This window comes from Cyprinodon variegatus, unplaced genomic scaffold (genome assembly GCF_000732505.1).
Source record: "Cyprinodon variegatus isolate N-32 unplaced genomic scaffold, C_variegatus-1.0 Scaffold578, whole genome shotgun sequence".
Taxonomy (NCBI): domain Eukaryota; kingdom Metazoa; phylum Chordata; class Actinopteri; order Cyprinodontiformes; family Cyprinodontidae; genus Cyprinodon; species Cyprinodon variegatus.
In genome coordinates, this window is record NW_015151031.1 from 239,014 (window position 1) to 253,030 (window position 14,017).

At 37.2% G+C, this 14,017-nt stretch overlaps 2 protein-coding genes across 2 annotated transcripts in view; both read right to left on the reverse strand.

The window, feature by feature from the left end:
• The window catches only part of LOC107095844 (cytochrome P450 27C1), a 23,724-nt gene extending 23,027 nt beyond the window's left edge, over nucleotides 1-697 (reverse strand). Inside the window, exon 1 of the mRNA XM_015392200.1 lies at nucleotides 318-697. Within this exon, the coding sequence (XP_015247686.1) occupies nucleotides 318-563 (246 nt within the window). The 5' untranslated portion in view covers nucleotides 564-697. The remainder of the gene's footprint in view (nucleotides 1-317) is intronic.
• A 4,972-nt stretch (nucleotides 698-5,669) lies between these two features.
• On the reverse strand, nucleotides 5,670-12,886 carry eaf2 (ELL associated factor 2). Its single transcript, XM_015392203.1, has 6 exons — nucleotides 12,727-12,886; nucleotides 12,208-12,302; nucleotides 11,835-11,971; nucleotides 11,547-11,716; nucleotides 9,482-9,706; nucleotides 5,670-6,743 (listed from the first exon to the last, which is right to left on the reverse strand). The coding sequence occupies exons 1-6, from the start codon at nucleotides 12,827-12,829 to the stop codon at nucleotides 6,700-6,702; spliced, it is 774 nt and encodes a 257-aa protein (XP_015247689.1). The 5' UTR covers nucleotides 12,830-12,886; the 3' UTR covers nucleotides 5,670-6,699.
• Between the last annotated feature and the right edge of the window lie 1,131 nt (nucleotides 12,887-14,017).

The following is a 14,017-nucleotide window of genomic DNA, read 5'->3' on the forward strand; positions in this document are numbered from 1 at the left end:
CTATTAATACTATATATGTTTACGGAAACCTTGACTTTTGTATCAGAGTTTTCAAAGAGTTTCCACAGGCTATAAAAACTTGTAACTGGTATAGATCTAGTTGATCTAGACCTGTCAAACTTCATAGGAAGCCAACATTTTAAACGGATCTTTTAGATTATTTTTATCATTAATAATATAATTTCTCACAGAATCTAAAACGGGTGTAAGAATGATCCGGTTTAGGTGTGGATCATGTTTTAGATTCACATTTAGCGCTGACCTAGTTTAGCGCAGTCAAGTTCAAATCGGAGGCCAACTTCAGCGTGGGGACTTGCCTGCATTTGCTGCGTTGTTTGAAAGTAGCCCTTCACAAAGAGCCAGTATAAAGTGGTGGCGAAGCTCGGTCCGCCCAGGTCATCTATTGTTTTCTGCTTGCTGACGCCCATCACGGTGCCGCCGCTGGCCGTGGAGGTCTGCCTTCGCTGGGGGGCCCCATGCAGCCCCGCCGCGGCCCCCAAGAGCCCCTCATGTCTGCGGCGGCCCAGCTGCAGACAGATGTTCACCACAGGTTTCCTCAACATTATGGCGTAGAGTTATCCGCGGTGAGAAGAAGCAAAGCTGCAGTAGCCCCGTAGCTCAGTCCGCCTCTGTGTGTCTGTGGGATGGGGCGGCTGTAAATAATGGCTCCTTGTTTGCAGTTCAGCTCTGTGGACTTTGACAGCTCTCTGCAGAGAGACGTTTGCTGTTTGCTGCACATTCATGCATGCACCTGTAGAGGGGATGATCTCATCCATGCAGACAACAAGAAATAGAAAGATGCAGCAGGTTCACTAAAAATTATTTATTTATTTACTTATTTTTTATTCATATTCATTGCTGTCTCATGCAGAGGCGGAGCTAGATTTCTTTCTCTTTTTTTGTCAGTGGTGGAGGGGGGCCAAAACTGTCTCAGGTGGCTTTAGAGACATAAATATTCTTAAAGTCATATCCTCTCCTTTCTTGCATCTCCCTTACCATTTCCCTTTGTTTTCTGCTTTCCTTATTTTCATTGTCCTCCCTTTGCAGATTAGATATGGCCCCAAAATTAAACTTGAGCTTTAGTATTTTATATTCTAAGGTGAACACAAAGGACTGGAAACTCTACAAATCGGACTCTGGAAAAGTATTGAATACTTGGATGAAAATGTGTGTTTTAATCTGACTATAGATATGAAATATTTCTTTGTAAAACACGTTACCTGAAGAGTTGGGGTGAGAAACCATGTCTGATTCAGTTTATTGACCCAAGATCGCTGTAGCCTCAACTTAGACTTAAACAAACTTTATTGTCATTTTATATACAGAGTATATAAAAAATGAAATTTCAATACATACAGCTTTTGGACAGCAGCTTAGCAGTGAAATGAACATTTCCATTAATAAAGTGCAGAAGTGATCAGAATGTAAACAGTGTAGGAGAGACATGGTGCAAAAGGAATTGATGTGGAAGGTTCAGAGCAGTGCAAAAATAAATAAATAAATGTGGTGCAAAATTCAGTAGAACACCAAGTTGAATTATATTTCATTAACGGGATTTAGGAATTTGCCATGTAGTGCAATTATGATGTTTACGGTGTGATGCAGAGTACTGATTTGTGACTTGATTAGTTTTCAGTAGTTTAACAGCTTTAAGCAGTGGGGATTAAACTGTTGCAGACCCTGCTGGTCCTCCATCGCATAAATGCAGGAACAGCATTGAAGAGAGCGACCAGTATGAGAGAGCTTTAGGGAACTATCCTGCAGCTGGCTACCAACATAACATACAGTCCAAGAAAAATAACATTTTGCTCCAGACATGAACTCCTGTAATAGTTGCACGCCATGTTAACTGCTGAGTGGATGCTGTACTTCATATGGGGCCCACCCAGATAATGTTGTTCACGGGCCTATTGTTGTGTCGTTACGCTGTTGCATAGGGAAATCATATTTAAATGTCAAATCATTCTGGCCTAAAATGTATATAAATGCACTCTTTATCAGACCATATTGTCCCAAAATTTAGAAAATCTTTATTTAACCTCTTAATATCCACCTCATTTTGGAAAATTCTCGCCTATTTTGCATACCCAAATGGAAAAGCAAATAACTTAGCAACTGTAAGCCCAAATTACATGTGACACATTATTTGAAAGCTAACACCTTCTAGTCTCTGAATATATACATGAAACCTGGGTGAGTAAAACACCCAAGCTGCATCCGTTAAATCAACACTCAAAGTCATTTTTTTTTATTCTGGAAAATAATAAGTGCTTTTTGAACAGCAGTTATAAAGACATGCTTGTTGTGGCTGCTTTGTCATGGTACATTTTGACATGCTGCTATATCTGCTATAATTGTGCTTTGGTGCTCACTATGTCCATAAAATGAAATTGGTGGTTGAATTGTAGAGAATCTAAGCTTTCCAACGATGTCTAACATGTCTATATTGGTTGACATTTTACCAGTGTCATTTTCATGCATTCTGAGTTATTATCTGTAAACGCTTTAAAATGGTGGGTTTTGAGAAGTAAAAAAAAAAAATCCTGTTTTAAAACCTTCTGCCACAACAACCCCACCCTCTTGATAAATGACCAATCACGTTCACTTTATTCACTCGTGTAAAGTCATGCACCACTTGGGAGAATTCAGAAATGCAACGGTTGGAATGGTCGTTTCCCTACGACTTTAAAGATATAGTGGAGTAGTTTTGCAAATTTTTGAAAAGACCCGCCCTCTCCACTTTAAAAAAAAATGCACATGTACAACCCTGTACCCGCTCCTGAGAGGGAACACCTATTAAACGCGTGCAAGAGCCCATGTCTCCTCGTGCATGCTCTGTTTAAAAGTTGCTGTTTGCATCACTCAGACAAGCCTACTTTCCAAAAGACTTCAGCATATCACCAGAATGATTGACAATTAGGAGGACCACTTATTCAGATGATCCACACGGGAAAAAAACATCCCCCACTATAAATTTAAGTAGGTCACATGTTAGTTACACAGAGGATAGGATTTGTGTATGTAATTTTCCATTCATAAACAATATAACTACAATAAAAGTCTAAAAACACAAATTAGAGAACATCACCATGTGAATATATTTATAAATAGCTGAGTGAATATCTTGAAAACAGAAGAAAAAGAAAGTTTTACACAAGTACAGAATTGTTGGTGCAACATTAGTTACATATTTTAAAAAATTTCTATACTTCCTCTCACTTATTACAACTATTAAATATTGATTAACAGTTTACGGTCAATATCTCATCATTTCCTTTATGACATGGACCATGATGATTATTAGTTTCTGTTTAAAAAATAGTAACTAATGTTACATTCACACGCAGGCCTTAATGCTCAATTCTGTTTTTTTTGTGAAATCTGATTGTGTTCCGTGGTCGTTCACAATTCCAAATATGTTTGACCCGTATACGATCTGTGTGAGCTGCATTCACACAACTTAAGTGTCCCGCATGCGCAGTAGAGGACGCAATGACATCACAAGCAAGCGTCCTCTGTGTTTAGGGAAGTAAACATGGAGCGCATCTTTCAATCTTTCATTTGTTTCCCAATCTCAGCCAGTGCATTAACAATGCAGTCCTTCCGAGAAGGTTGAAAATAAAGGGGCAGGGACCCCTCTGCCCCTCTCTAGCTCCGCCCCTGTTCCCATGATAAGAAGTAGGACAAAAACCAAAACCAATGGGAGGGGTTTACTGTAATCAAAGAAGAAATTAATCCTAATATTGGTGGATTTTGGTTGGAGCTGCAGTTTTAGCTGAGCTCAGATCAAGTTATAGGGGTTAAAATATGTGTTGGAAAAAATAGAATTGCTAAAAATAAATAGAAGTTAATATAAAATCCTCATCAGTGCAGAAATGAAAATATGTTGTTTCATGAGACTTATTCAGCTTTGTGAGGGCTACGTTAACACTATAATAACTCATACTGTCCCTTAAAAAAAAATATATATATATATATATATAGATATCTATATATATATATATAAATATATATATATATAAAAAACGTTCAAATTTAATGTTTTCCGTTGTTTTGAGAGGGCTTTCCATAACTTGCATGTTCCAAAAAAAAAAAAAGTTTTCTACAGAAAAACTAGTAAATCCTTCTACTGTAGCTTTAAACCTCTATAAGTGTTTACAGGTTCTATCATTTAAAGAATATTAAAACTGCTTTTTCTTGCCAGCCGAGCACATGGTTGATGTTTGTTATGTGAGAAAGTGGGAGAGAAGAGCAGCTACCAGAGTTTCTCTCCTGGACACACCCTGAAATTCAAAAAACACTTTAAAAACAGAAGCGCTGTGACTTATGACTGCTTTATGAGGCATGTCCTACACAGCAGGCAGCTCCTGTCATACCAGATGTGGTGTTGTGCAAAGCTTTTATATACTTGGCTTATTTTCTATTATTCTGTTCTTAAGGAAAATAATTCTTCCAACTCTCCCTCAGATACATAATTTCATCATAACGATCAGCATGTTTTCACTACGTTATATTAGAAACCTTTACCTTTCTAAATAGAAATAGCCCCACCCCCCACTACTTAATGGCACACCAGATATGAGCTGATAGGAGACCAATCCAGTAAATAGCGGTTTTATTATAAAATATAAACAAGAAATGTCTAAATGTGTTTACATCAACCAAAAATATTTCCATTCCTTGTTTAAAATGATCTATCCCCAGCAGCCGCTGTGGTTAAGAGGCAGTGATCCCACTGGATGGGTCGCCACTCCTTTTCCTGTCATAACAACCAGCCATGCATGCTAACTCTCTTGCCTAGAGGCAATTATGACACCTTAACTTTACTGCTGAGTTCTTGGGGTGTGAAGGGAAGAAGGATTACCTGGAGAAAACCCCACACATGCATGGAGAGACACCAGACCGGGCTTTGAAACTCGAGACCTTCTTGTAACAATGCTAATTAACAGAAAAACATAGGGACATTTTTGCAGCCAGCTGGGTGGCAGTGTGCAGCTGTTTTGTCTGCATACAGCAATAAAATTACCTATTTTCATTTTATATCTGCATTCTCCTTTATAGAAGTTTTGACAAATTTTAAATTGAAGTAAAAAGCATGAAAAGTGAAATGAGCCCAAATGTTAGGATCCAAACAGGTAATAAATGGTGAACTACAAGATGTTGAAACTACACTCCAGCTTTCATGCATAGGGCCCTTAGATCAGCTTTATTTCAAAATCTAAACCTGATTATGTCTCTGGTTGGTTTTATTGTCTATATTTGCTTTTTGAAGACTTACAAGTCTTATGCTTTATTTTTAAATATGAAAATAAAGGTGAATTAAATAAAATGGCAACTGAATGAAAAGTGGTAAAAAAGCGCCTTTACTTTCTGAAAGTGCAGAATCATTAAGGTAGTGCACAAACTACTGATGAGTGAAATGGTAAAATTAAAGTTTTATTTTCCATCTTTAAAAGTAAATCCTTAAAAGACACTTTCTTAACTGTATTTCCATACTTTTTCTTTATTTACCTGTGGAATGTGTAATAGAAAACATTATTGCACCTTTCTTACCAGTCTGTGCCGGTAACACTGAGACATGATAGGCTGGGTTTAACAGCAGTTTTAAACCAGCCATTTTAAATGTTATAGTTTGTGGTAGATAAAAAATAAATAAAAAAAAGAGAAGAAACAATTAAAATCCTTTAATATTTGACAAAGATCTTTATGCAAAATTTACATATGACTTTTCATCTCAAAAATGTCTGCCTCAGCCTCTCACTGTATTCAGATGGTTGGATGCCAAAGTGTCTCGGGAATAAACATCCTGTTCGCGGAGTCAACCCAGCTGCCATTAATGGGTTTGAGGAAGGAAAGAAAAAAAAAAAAAAAAGAGGAAGGCTAGAGGAACTTCCTGAGGAACAAAGACAATGTTAAGCCTTAAAGACTCACTCAGGAGTAGTTTCAGCACCTGTCTGGCTCTGCTTCATAATTGCAACCTGCACTTCAAATTTCTTGGGTAATAAACTCAACATAAATATCCTCTCATTCCTTTTCGAAAAGTATTAAGATAAATAATTAGATTCAAGTATTTCAGGTTTAAATCTACAAAACATGACCTTACTTAAGTCCACTGAGTTATGGTGCAGTATTCATTTACTGTATTTAAATTCCCCTTCTTTCCACTCACTCTCCAATGAGAACTGGACCACCTTTGAGCTTCTCTTAATATATATATATTTTTAGTTTAATAAAACTTCACTGGTTAATCCTACTTCTGACTGTAACAGGAACATATTCTCTGCAACTAAACTCAGATGGAGTCATGGAAAACACGCTGAAATGAGCAGATGGTGTACAACATAAGGCACAGCAGTGGTAGTTGACATCATTAGGCTGATATGCAGTAGATGGTTAAAGACAGCCACATCATTGCACAAATTGTTTTTTCCCCCCACATTAAGTCTTTGGTATTTCCTTTCTCTATTTAGTATAGGCATTAAGTGAAACAATGCAAAACTAATTTTTAGTTTCTATTAAAGCACCTAATCACTTAAAAAATAAGGCTTCACATATGTAGACCTTTCACATGAGAAAGGTCTGATGAAATGTTAGAAAGCAGCATCACTGACAGCTGTGGATATGTAAAATAATAATAAAAAAAAAAAAAAATCACTTTATTGGTGGCAGAAAACAGACAGGCTCCCTGATGGGTCTTCTTCAGTCACTTTCACTGCCTGATTCACTCAGCTGGAGGTCGTTCTCTGCAGAGGGAAAACACATTTGGAAATACAGGTTAACTTTGTGTTCAGGGGAAATCTGTACGTAAACATTAAAATAAATGTTTCAGTTCTTCACCTAGGGGTGTAAATAATAATCGTTTTGTATCGATGCATCGATCCAACAGCCGACAATTCGATGCATCGACACGTCCGCAAGAGTATCGATTCATGCATTTTTTTTCCTCCGGTCTATTTTTATCCATTTGCTCCTGGGCGTAATTCTCCCTCCAGTGCTGCGGTGGGGCTAAACCTATTTTGCCCTCCTACCACGCTTCCTGGTTATACTCTTACAGCAGTGTGTTGCAGTGAGCTTGACACAGACATTTTTTATTTATGCTCAATATTGAAGAGTGGTCTGTGCTAGGAAGTGGGGGCAAGTTTAGTTTGACGACGGAGGGACATGAGGGCCAAAAAGAGCGGAGATCCAGGTGGAAAAAGGGTCCCAGCGTTCTCGCGCACCTCGCTCTTCTAGCTGCTCCAACTTCAGGAGTTGTTTTCCACAATTTCAGTCATAAAAACAAAACAAGCCGGCCTCCTGTCTGCGGCACTGTCTGCCCTCAGCTACAATTTGGGAGAGGTGCAGCGGAGCGTCTGTGGAGGGGGCGGGGACATCTGGAGCCAAGGTATTGCATTACACTCAGTGCACTGATTTTGTGCAGTATTTTTTGATGCAAGGCCTTTCAGAAGATATAACACAGGGCCATTATTATTTTTCAGTGAATGAGGTTTTAATAGGATTAGGTGGAGTACAACTTTTCTACTTCTGTTATTTGTTGTTTCTCAAAAAAAAAAATGCATACCGATATTACAGCTTTCATTGATTCAAATTTGAAACATTGTCTAGCCTATAAGGAGTAAAAAAAAAAAAAAAACATATCGTATCGTGGTGTATTCTTGAGTATCGAAAATAATCGAATCGTTGGGTCAGGAAATCAATGCTGAATCGAATCGTCATGATGGGTGTGATTTACACCCCTATCTTCACCCCACAAAAATACCTGTGGACTCAGTTGGTGCAGGTTAGTGTCAAAATTTTCCCTTTAACACAAACCTCAGTCTATTCATTGGTATTTTATGTAGCAACCGACAAAGTACTTATGCATAATTGTGAAAGGGAAAAAAGGCTATAATTATAAGGCTTCAGAGGTTTGTAAGAGAATATTAATAAAAAACTGCGTTGTTGAAACTGAAGAAAACAGCAGACAGCTGAGCAATGAAATTAGAACATGATGAGGATACAAAACAACATCCTAATGGTGAAGGTTCTCAGTCATATAGGTTATAGTCATTCCAACAAAGAAAATGAAAAACAATCCACTGGACTTTGTTTCCAAGTTTGAAGACGTTTCGCTTCCCATTCAGGAAGCTTTTTCAATTCAAAATGTAACGAATAGCGTTGATTTCCAGGTTTAATACAGTAGTCCATCAAAACCTTGTTTGTGTTTTTAAAACATGCACATTGAAACGGACGAACGTGTCCACCCCTCTGGCATGGGGGTTGTGCTTCTTTGTTAGCCTGCAATGCCCAATACCTGTCCAAGTGTCTGAAAGGTCAGCTTTGTTAAGACAGGATTTTTTTTTAAATAGAAATTTTCTTCTTACTTTTGGGACAATATGGTCTGATAAAGAAGACATTTATATACACAGACGTTTTTATATTTTCTCTAACATTAGTGAGGGGTTGGTTTTATGTTGATCATATATCTTTTTAAGCCATTTTTGATTTTTATTATAATTCCCTTTGCCTGTCTAGCACTTTGGTATCAGTTTTTAAGTGTTTTACAAATCAAGATGGATTGTCTGTTGAAATTTATATGCGAAAAAATAAATAAAATATACCGTTTCATGGTTTCTGCCCTCTACAACATTTAATTTAACCTCATATTTGTGAAAAGAGTGAACAAAACCATGTCATCGGATCCCCATGTTAAAGCTGAGGCCTAATTTACACAGCCTATAAGATTGTATTCGATTCTTTATCTATATTGCTTGCGTTGAACAATACCAGTCTCACTAATACAACAAATCCCAGAATACACTGCAACAGGCGGTGCAGTGTGACATAATTCAAGGCCCGTTACCTCTTGCCCAATTTACCTTTCCCCAATTTGTGTACTGTCATGTTTCCAAAATAACTGCAGTGGCCAAATCAAACCAGATTGTTTTATTGAAAGCTTTTAGTCATTTGACAGTTTATGCAAAATAAAAAGAAACACTGCAGATGTGGAAGTGTGAGTTTTGGTTTCGGACTGAACCACTTAAAGCCTTCCTGAACCAAGACAATTCGGGGGAAGTTCAGTTCCAGTTCATGTCAAATCAATATTCTTCCACCAGGCAGGTTTGTTATATAACCCAGATTTACTTTTGGTTGAATTTACACAACAGTTTGCCAACGAGCTTATAAAATGATGTTTAAAGTTCTCAGTAATCAATCTGATTCAGTTTTAGAGAATCCAATCCAAAGCAGCCGTATAACAGCGTATGCTCCTTGTTAGCAGATGAAGCAATGCTCTGATTTTACTGTGGTGTTCCTAGAAGTTATTTTAAGTGGTATGTTATCAGGCAGAATCCAAACAGTTTAAGCAAAGGGATGTTTAGCTTGTCTGAGTCATTCATACCCCCACACTGTTTACTGCATCATAGTAACAGGGTTGGTCGTTAACAAGCCATCCAAGTAAAAAAAAAAAAAAAACACTTTTGATGTAGTCTGTGCAACTTACTTAGTGTGTTCATGATGAGTCCTCCTCCACTCTCCTGGGGGAGACTTGTTGCACCAGTGCTGGAGTTGATCAAAGGCATGCTCGGGTTGGTCGGGGCGGGATTACGTTCATCTTCTGAGTCGCTGCTACTGGAACTGTCGTCGCTGCTAGATGACGAGTTGTTTGAGTCTGAGGAGCTGTCACTGCTGCTCAGCTGATCCATGACTCGAGCCTCTGCCATTAATTCTGTAAGTGGGTTACAATAATTACAAGGAAAGAAGATGTGGAGGCCTGGGTAGCATCCATGAAGGAAGCATACACAGTAAAGTCTGAATGTAGACTTTACTGAAGAAGCTTGCTGGAGCACAACTCATCCCATTACAGTCATATTTCGGCCCAAATCTAACATTTGTCCTGAGCTATAGTGGTTTGATCCAAGATGGCTGTAGAAAGACCAATGGTGCTGAGACTCCTGAAGCATTAGACCATTATTATAAAAATGTAAAAGTGTCCATAGCTGTATATTTGTTATAGTTAAAACACTTTACAGTTCAGTATTTTATTTTTTTTTATCGTTTAACTCTTCACTATTTTTTTATTCTTATAAATTTTTCTAAGGTCCATATTTGTGTGACCATTTTTTCTATAATATTTGCTGCTGTAAACACCAGAATTTCCCCATTGTGGGACAATAAAGGGATTTTCTACTCTATTCCATTCTTTTCCATTCTATTCATAGAATGAGAATGGAAGTTGAGAGGCAGGTTTGTGTTAGTGTTTTAGATGATGGCTCATATATAGATTAGCAGAGTTGCAACAAATGTGCAGCTAATTGTAAAAATTAGGCCTGGTACATGTTAATGGCCCAATAAGACATCCAAATATACAGTTCATAAGGAAAAAAAAACCAAAGAAGTCATTGTTTAGGGTGAGATGTCTCTTAAAGATTTAAAACAATAACATTTTTGGGGGATTAACTGAATCACTGAAATAATTTTTAACTAACTTAGTAATCAAATAACCATTAAATGGAGAACAGACTCTAAAACATGCCATTGGTTAAAACAACCAACTCAGAGCAGAATTTATCCTCAGAAAAACAAAAAATCTATAAGGCAGCTTTTTATATTTGATTAAATGGGAAAAAAATAAATGAATAAATATTCAACAGATTAAAAAATCATGCAAAATCATCATCGGTTGCACACCTGTGAAAGACCTGTATGCACAACACTCTGGCCGTTTCTTAATTCACTAGAACGTGAATACAGACTTGTGTCCTCGCCAAGTATGTTCTTTAGATGAACAAAGGGAAAGTCTGGACTCGGGGAGAACGGGAGCACGCAGCATAAATCTGGGTCAATTGGAACAGAATCATCCTCGTGACGTCACCACACGCTCGGCTCGTCACGAGCTGCATTTTACGTCCTGCTATTAATAGTCTCTAGATAATAATAAATTATTACTTTTATTCATTAGTGAGGGAATAATAAACACATTCAAATAAACACAATTCAAATGAACATTTTTCCAAATAAAACAAAATCGCAATCAGAGCCAGTGGTCCTTCACACACGGCTATGCCAAGAGAGGGCTGCTGCAGACGGGCTGCAGTTAGCTTCGGAGGTCCGCTGGTTGCAACGGTCGTCTCAACTTCGGAAATTTTATTTTTAAATTAAGCATTAAATAGGTAAACGGGCCATATAGTGACGCTTAAAAATATAATGTTCTCGCTTCAAATGATCTTAAAACTTACTTTTATTGAACAGCAACAACAGAAAAGACAACTTTTAGCTTAATACTCTGAGCTCTGTGAGCGCTCCATTGGAAGCTGCTGCTGCCGCAGTGCATGCTGGGACAGCTGTCAATCTCAAGAACGCACAATTCTGCTCTAATGCATACTCCGTAAATAGGGAGGGGCCAGAACAACATCTGGGGACTTTGTCAGTTCTCAGTCTTGTGTTCTTGTGAATTAGAACTATACTAGTCCTGAGGCTGATGACTTTTAACAAGCACACAAGCTCATGAGAACACACAAGCACACGAGAACACACAAGCACACATATTGAGAAACGGCCTGTGTTACCTCTTTCAATGTCATCCATTGGAGATACTGGAGAAGTCTTCTCTTTGGGAGGAGAGCCCTTGGAGCTCGTTGAGGACTTATTAGCACCATTGTTGTTTCCCTTCATCTGCTGGCTCAGGCGACTTGTTTGTTGCTCCAGGCGAGAGTGAATTTTACTACTACCTTCAGCCCTGGAAATAAATATGAAGCCAGACAAAAACAGCTTTACAAATGTAAGACCATAAGCAGATAAATCCCTTAAAGTATAACCAAAAAAATTATCTGCTTCTTCAAAAAACTTCAACTCACCTTGTCTTCTTCACAGCTATATTGCTGTTAAGTTTTTCTAGCCTGTACTCTCCTGTGTCATGGTTCACGATAAGGATGCACTCCTTCATGTAAGGCCTCTTAGATCCCTTAAACACTGTAACTGGAGCACTTGAGCCCTTAAAGGTAAAGAGGAAAAATAAAAAAATAAAGCAATGAATAAGAAAAGTTATACTCTACAGTTACAAGTGGTTGATCAGAGACATTACAGAAAAATGTGATTTCCTGCATTTAGGTCTGATATAAAGGTCCTTAATATTTATGAGGGGAAAAAAGTTATAAGAAATAAAGGTGAATAAATGTAATGTTTTCTCCCCTACTTCTAGACACGGGCTTGACTGAAAGAATTTCTGACCTCTAAATTAGGCAGAGTAATAGTGACTTGCTCTCCTTTGCCCACTTCAAGCTCCCCTTCGCATGATGTATCAATGGATGCTGGTTTGAAGTCATCTGTGGGTTAAAAATAAAAAATTTAAGGTTTTGCATGCGTGGCAATAAAGCATTTATGACGATGGTGAGGTTACGTTACTTTAAAACAACAATTTGTCTTAAAAGATGCAGCTGAATATCTTTACCAGAAGGTGGCGGTAGCGTGTAGCCTAACGCGTTGCTAACATTAGCTTATGTTTGACACCTAATTAGGAGGTATATTTCCTATTGTTTAAGGCTAAATGATAGTCAAGCATAAAAAAGGTAATCGTTTCTCAAAATTAAATCAATCATCATCACAAAATAAATTATTAAGGTTTTTATAAGCAACCGTGCAAGCGGAGAACTTACTCCGGATGTTTAGCTTTCAGGCTAACTAGCGTGCTACTTCTTTAGCCAAAGAAAACGGCGCAGACGTCACCTACTGATTCAAAGCGCCACTTACATCTGACGGTGTGGTAGGCACTTTTAGGGTGTTTCTCAAATGTCTCTCCGAGTTTCAGAACATGTTCCTGGTTGTCAAAGTTGGAATAAGCGGTCCCATTCATCCTGTATGCTTCATTGGCAGTGCACTGTAGTTAACTGTAGGCTGTTTTTATGCTATATCCAGGTACGGCAAGAGGCACAGTTAAGTCCCGCCTTCTATGAAATATGCTGTATTGTGATTGGTTAAAATATTTTTAACGGTTTTCTCATTGGTTTGACACCTGTCATCTATAGTGTGACGTTTCAATTGTACCTTTCATGCTTTGTATGAGACTATTCTTATTGTTAAGGCATTAAAGACACGATATCATTGTGGTTTAATGAATAAAGTTATTCAAAGTGAAATAAATATCTGAATATGGAAGTAAAATAGTCTCATTGGAAACAGCCTTTTTTTTAAAACGCTGAATTTTAAAACACTAAATTTTTAGATATCGAATTCATTACATTGAATTATTATGTGATACAAATTATGGGATTGTTTTATTATTTAAAAATAACCTGCAAAAAAAAAAATAATCACATGATATAAATTCAGCTGTAATGTGATGGGAAGAGTAACAAGACATTTAACACTTGCAAGAGCAGCAATACTCTCCCATTAGTCTCATACTACTTAAATAACAGTAAAATGGATGTTAGTACAGATAATTTTTTTATACATCAAATTAATTACACTCAATTTTTATGTGGTACAAGTTATGTGATTCTTTTAATATTTAAAAATCACCTGGAAAAAAAATTACCAAATAAAAAAATCAGCTGCAAAAAACTTCACCAAATAAAAAATCAACTGTAAAAAAATTTACCAAAAAAAAAACACCTGTCACAAATTCACCTGATCTAAATTCAGACATCTAACACCTGCAAGAGCAGCAATACTCTCCAATTACTCTCATACTACTTAAATGACAGTAAAATGGATGCTACTACAGCTATTTTTTTTATACATCAAATTAATTACACTCAATTTTTATGTGGTACAAGTTATGTAATTCTTTTAATATTAAAAAATCACCAGGAAAAAATTTCACCAAATAAAAAAATCAACTGCAAAAAAATTTACCAAAAAAAAAACACCTGTCACAAATTCACCTGATCTAAATTCAGACATCTAACACCTGCAAGAGCAGCAATACTCTCCAATTACTCTCATACTACACAGATGTTTTATACAGAAAGCTGTTATAAAACATCTTAAGAATATAAAATTATATAATAAGATAAAAAAAGTGTGCAGGTATAGATTC

What these genes read in the sequence shown, in the direction of transcription:
- eaf2 (XM_015392203.1), bottom strand. Translation starts at nt 12,829, where the DNA reads ATGAATGGGACCGCTTATTCCAACTTTGACAACCAGGAACATGTTCTG. An exon ending in AATGGATGACATTGAAAGAG is followed by an intron (nt 9,707 to 11,546) that starts GTAACACAGGCC and finishes ACCCACTTACAG; the next exon opens with AATTAATGGCAGAGGCTCGA. An exon ending in ACTCATCATGAACACACTAA is followed by an intron (nt 6,744 to 9,481) that starts GTAAGTTGCACA and finishes TTCCCTCTGCAG; the next exon opens with AGAACGACCTCCAGCTGAGT.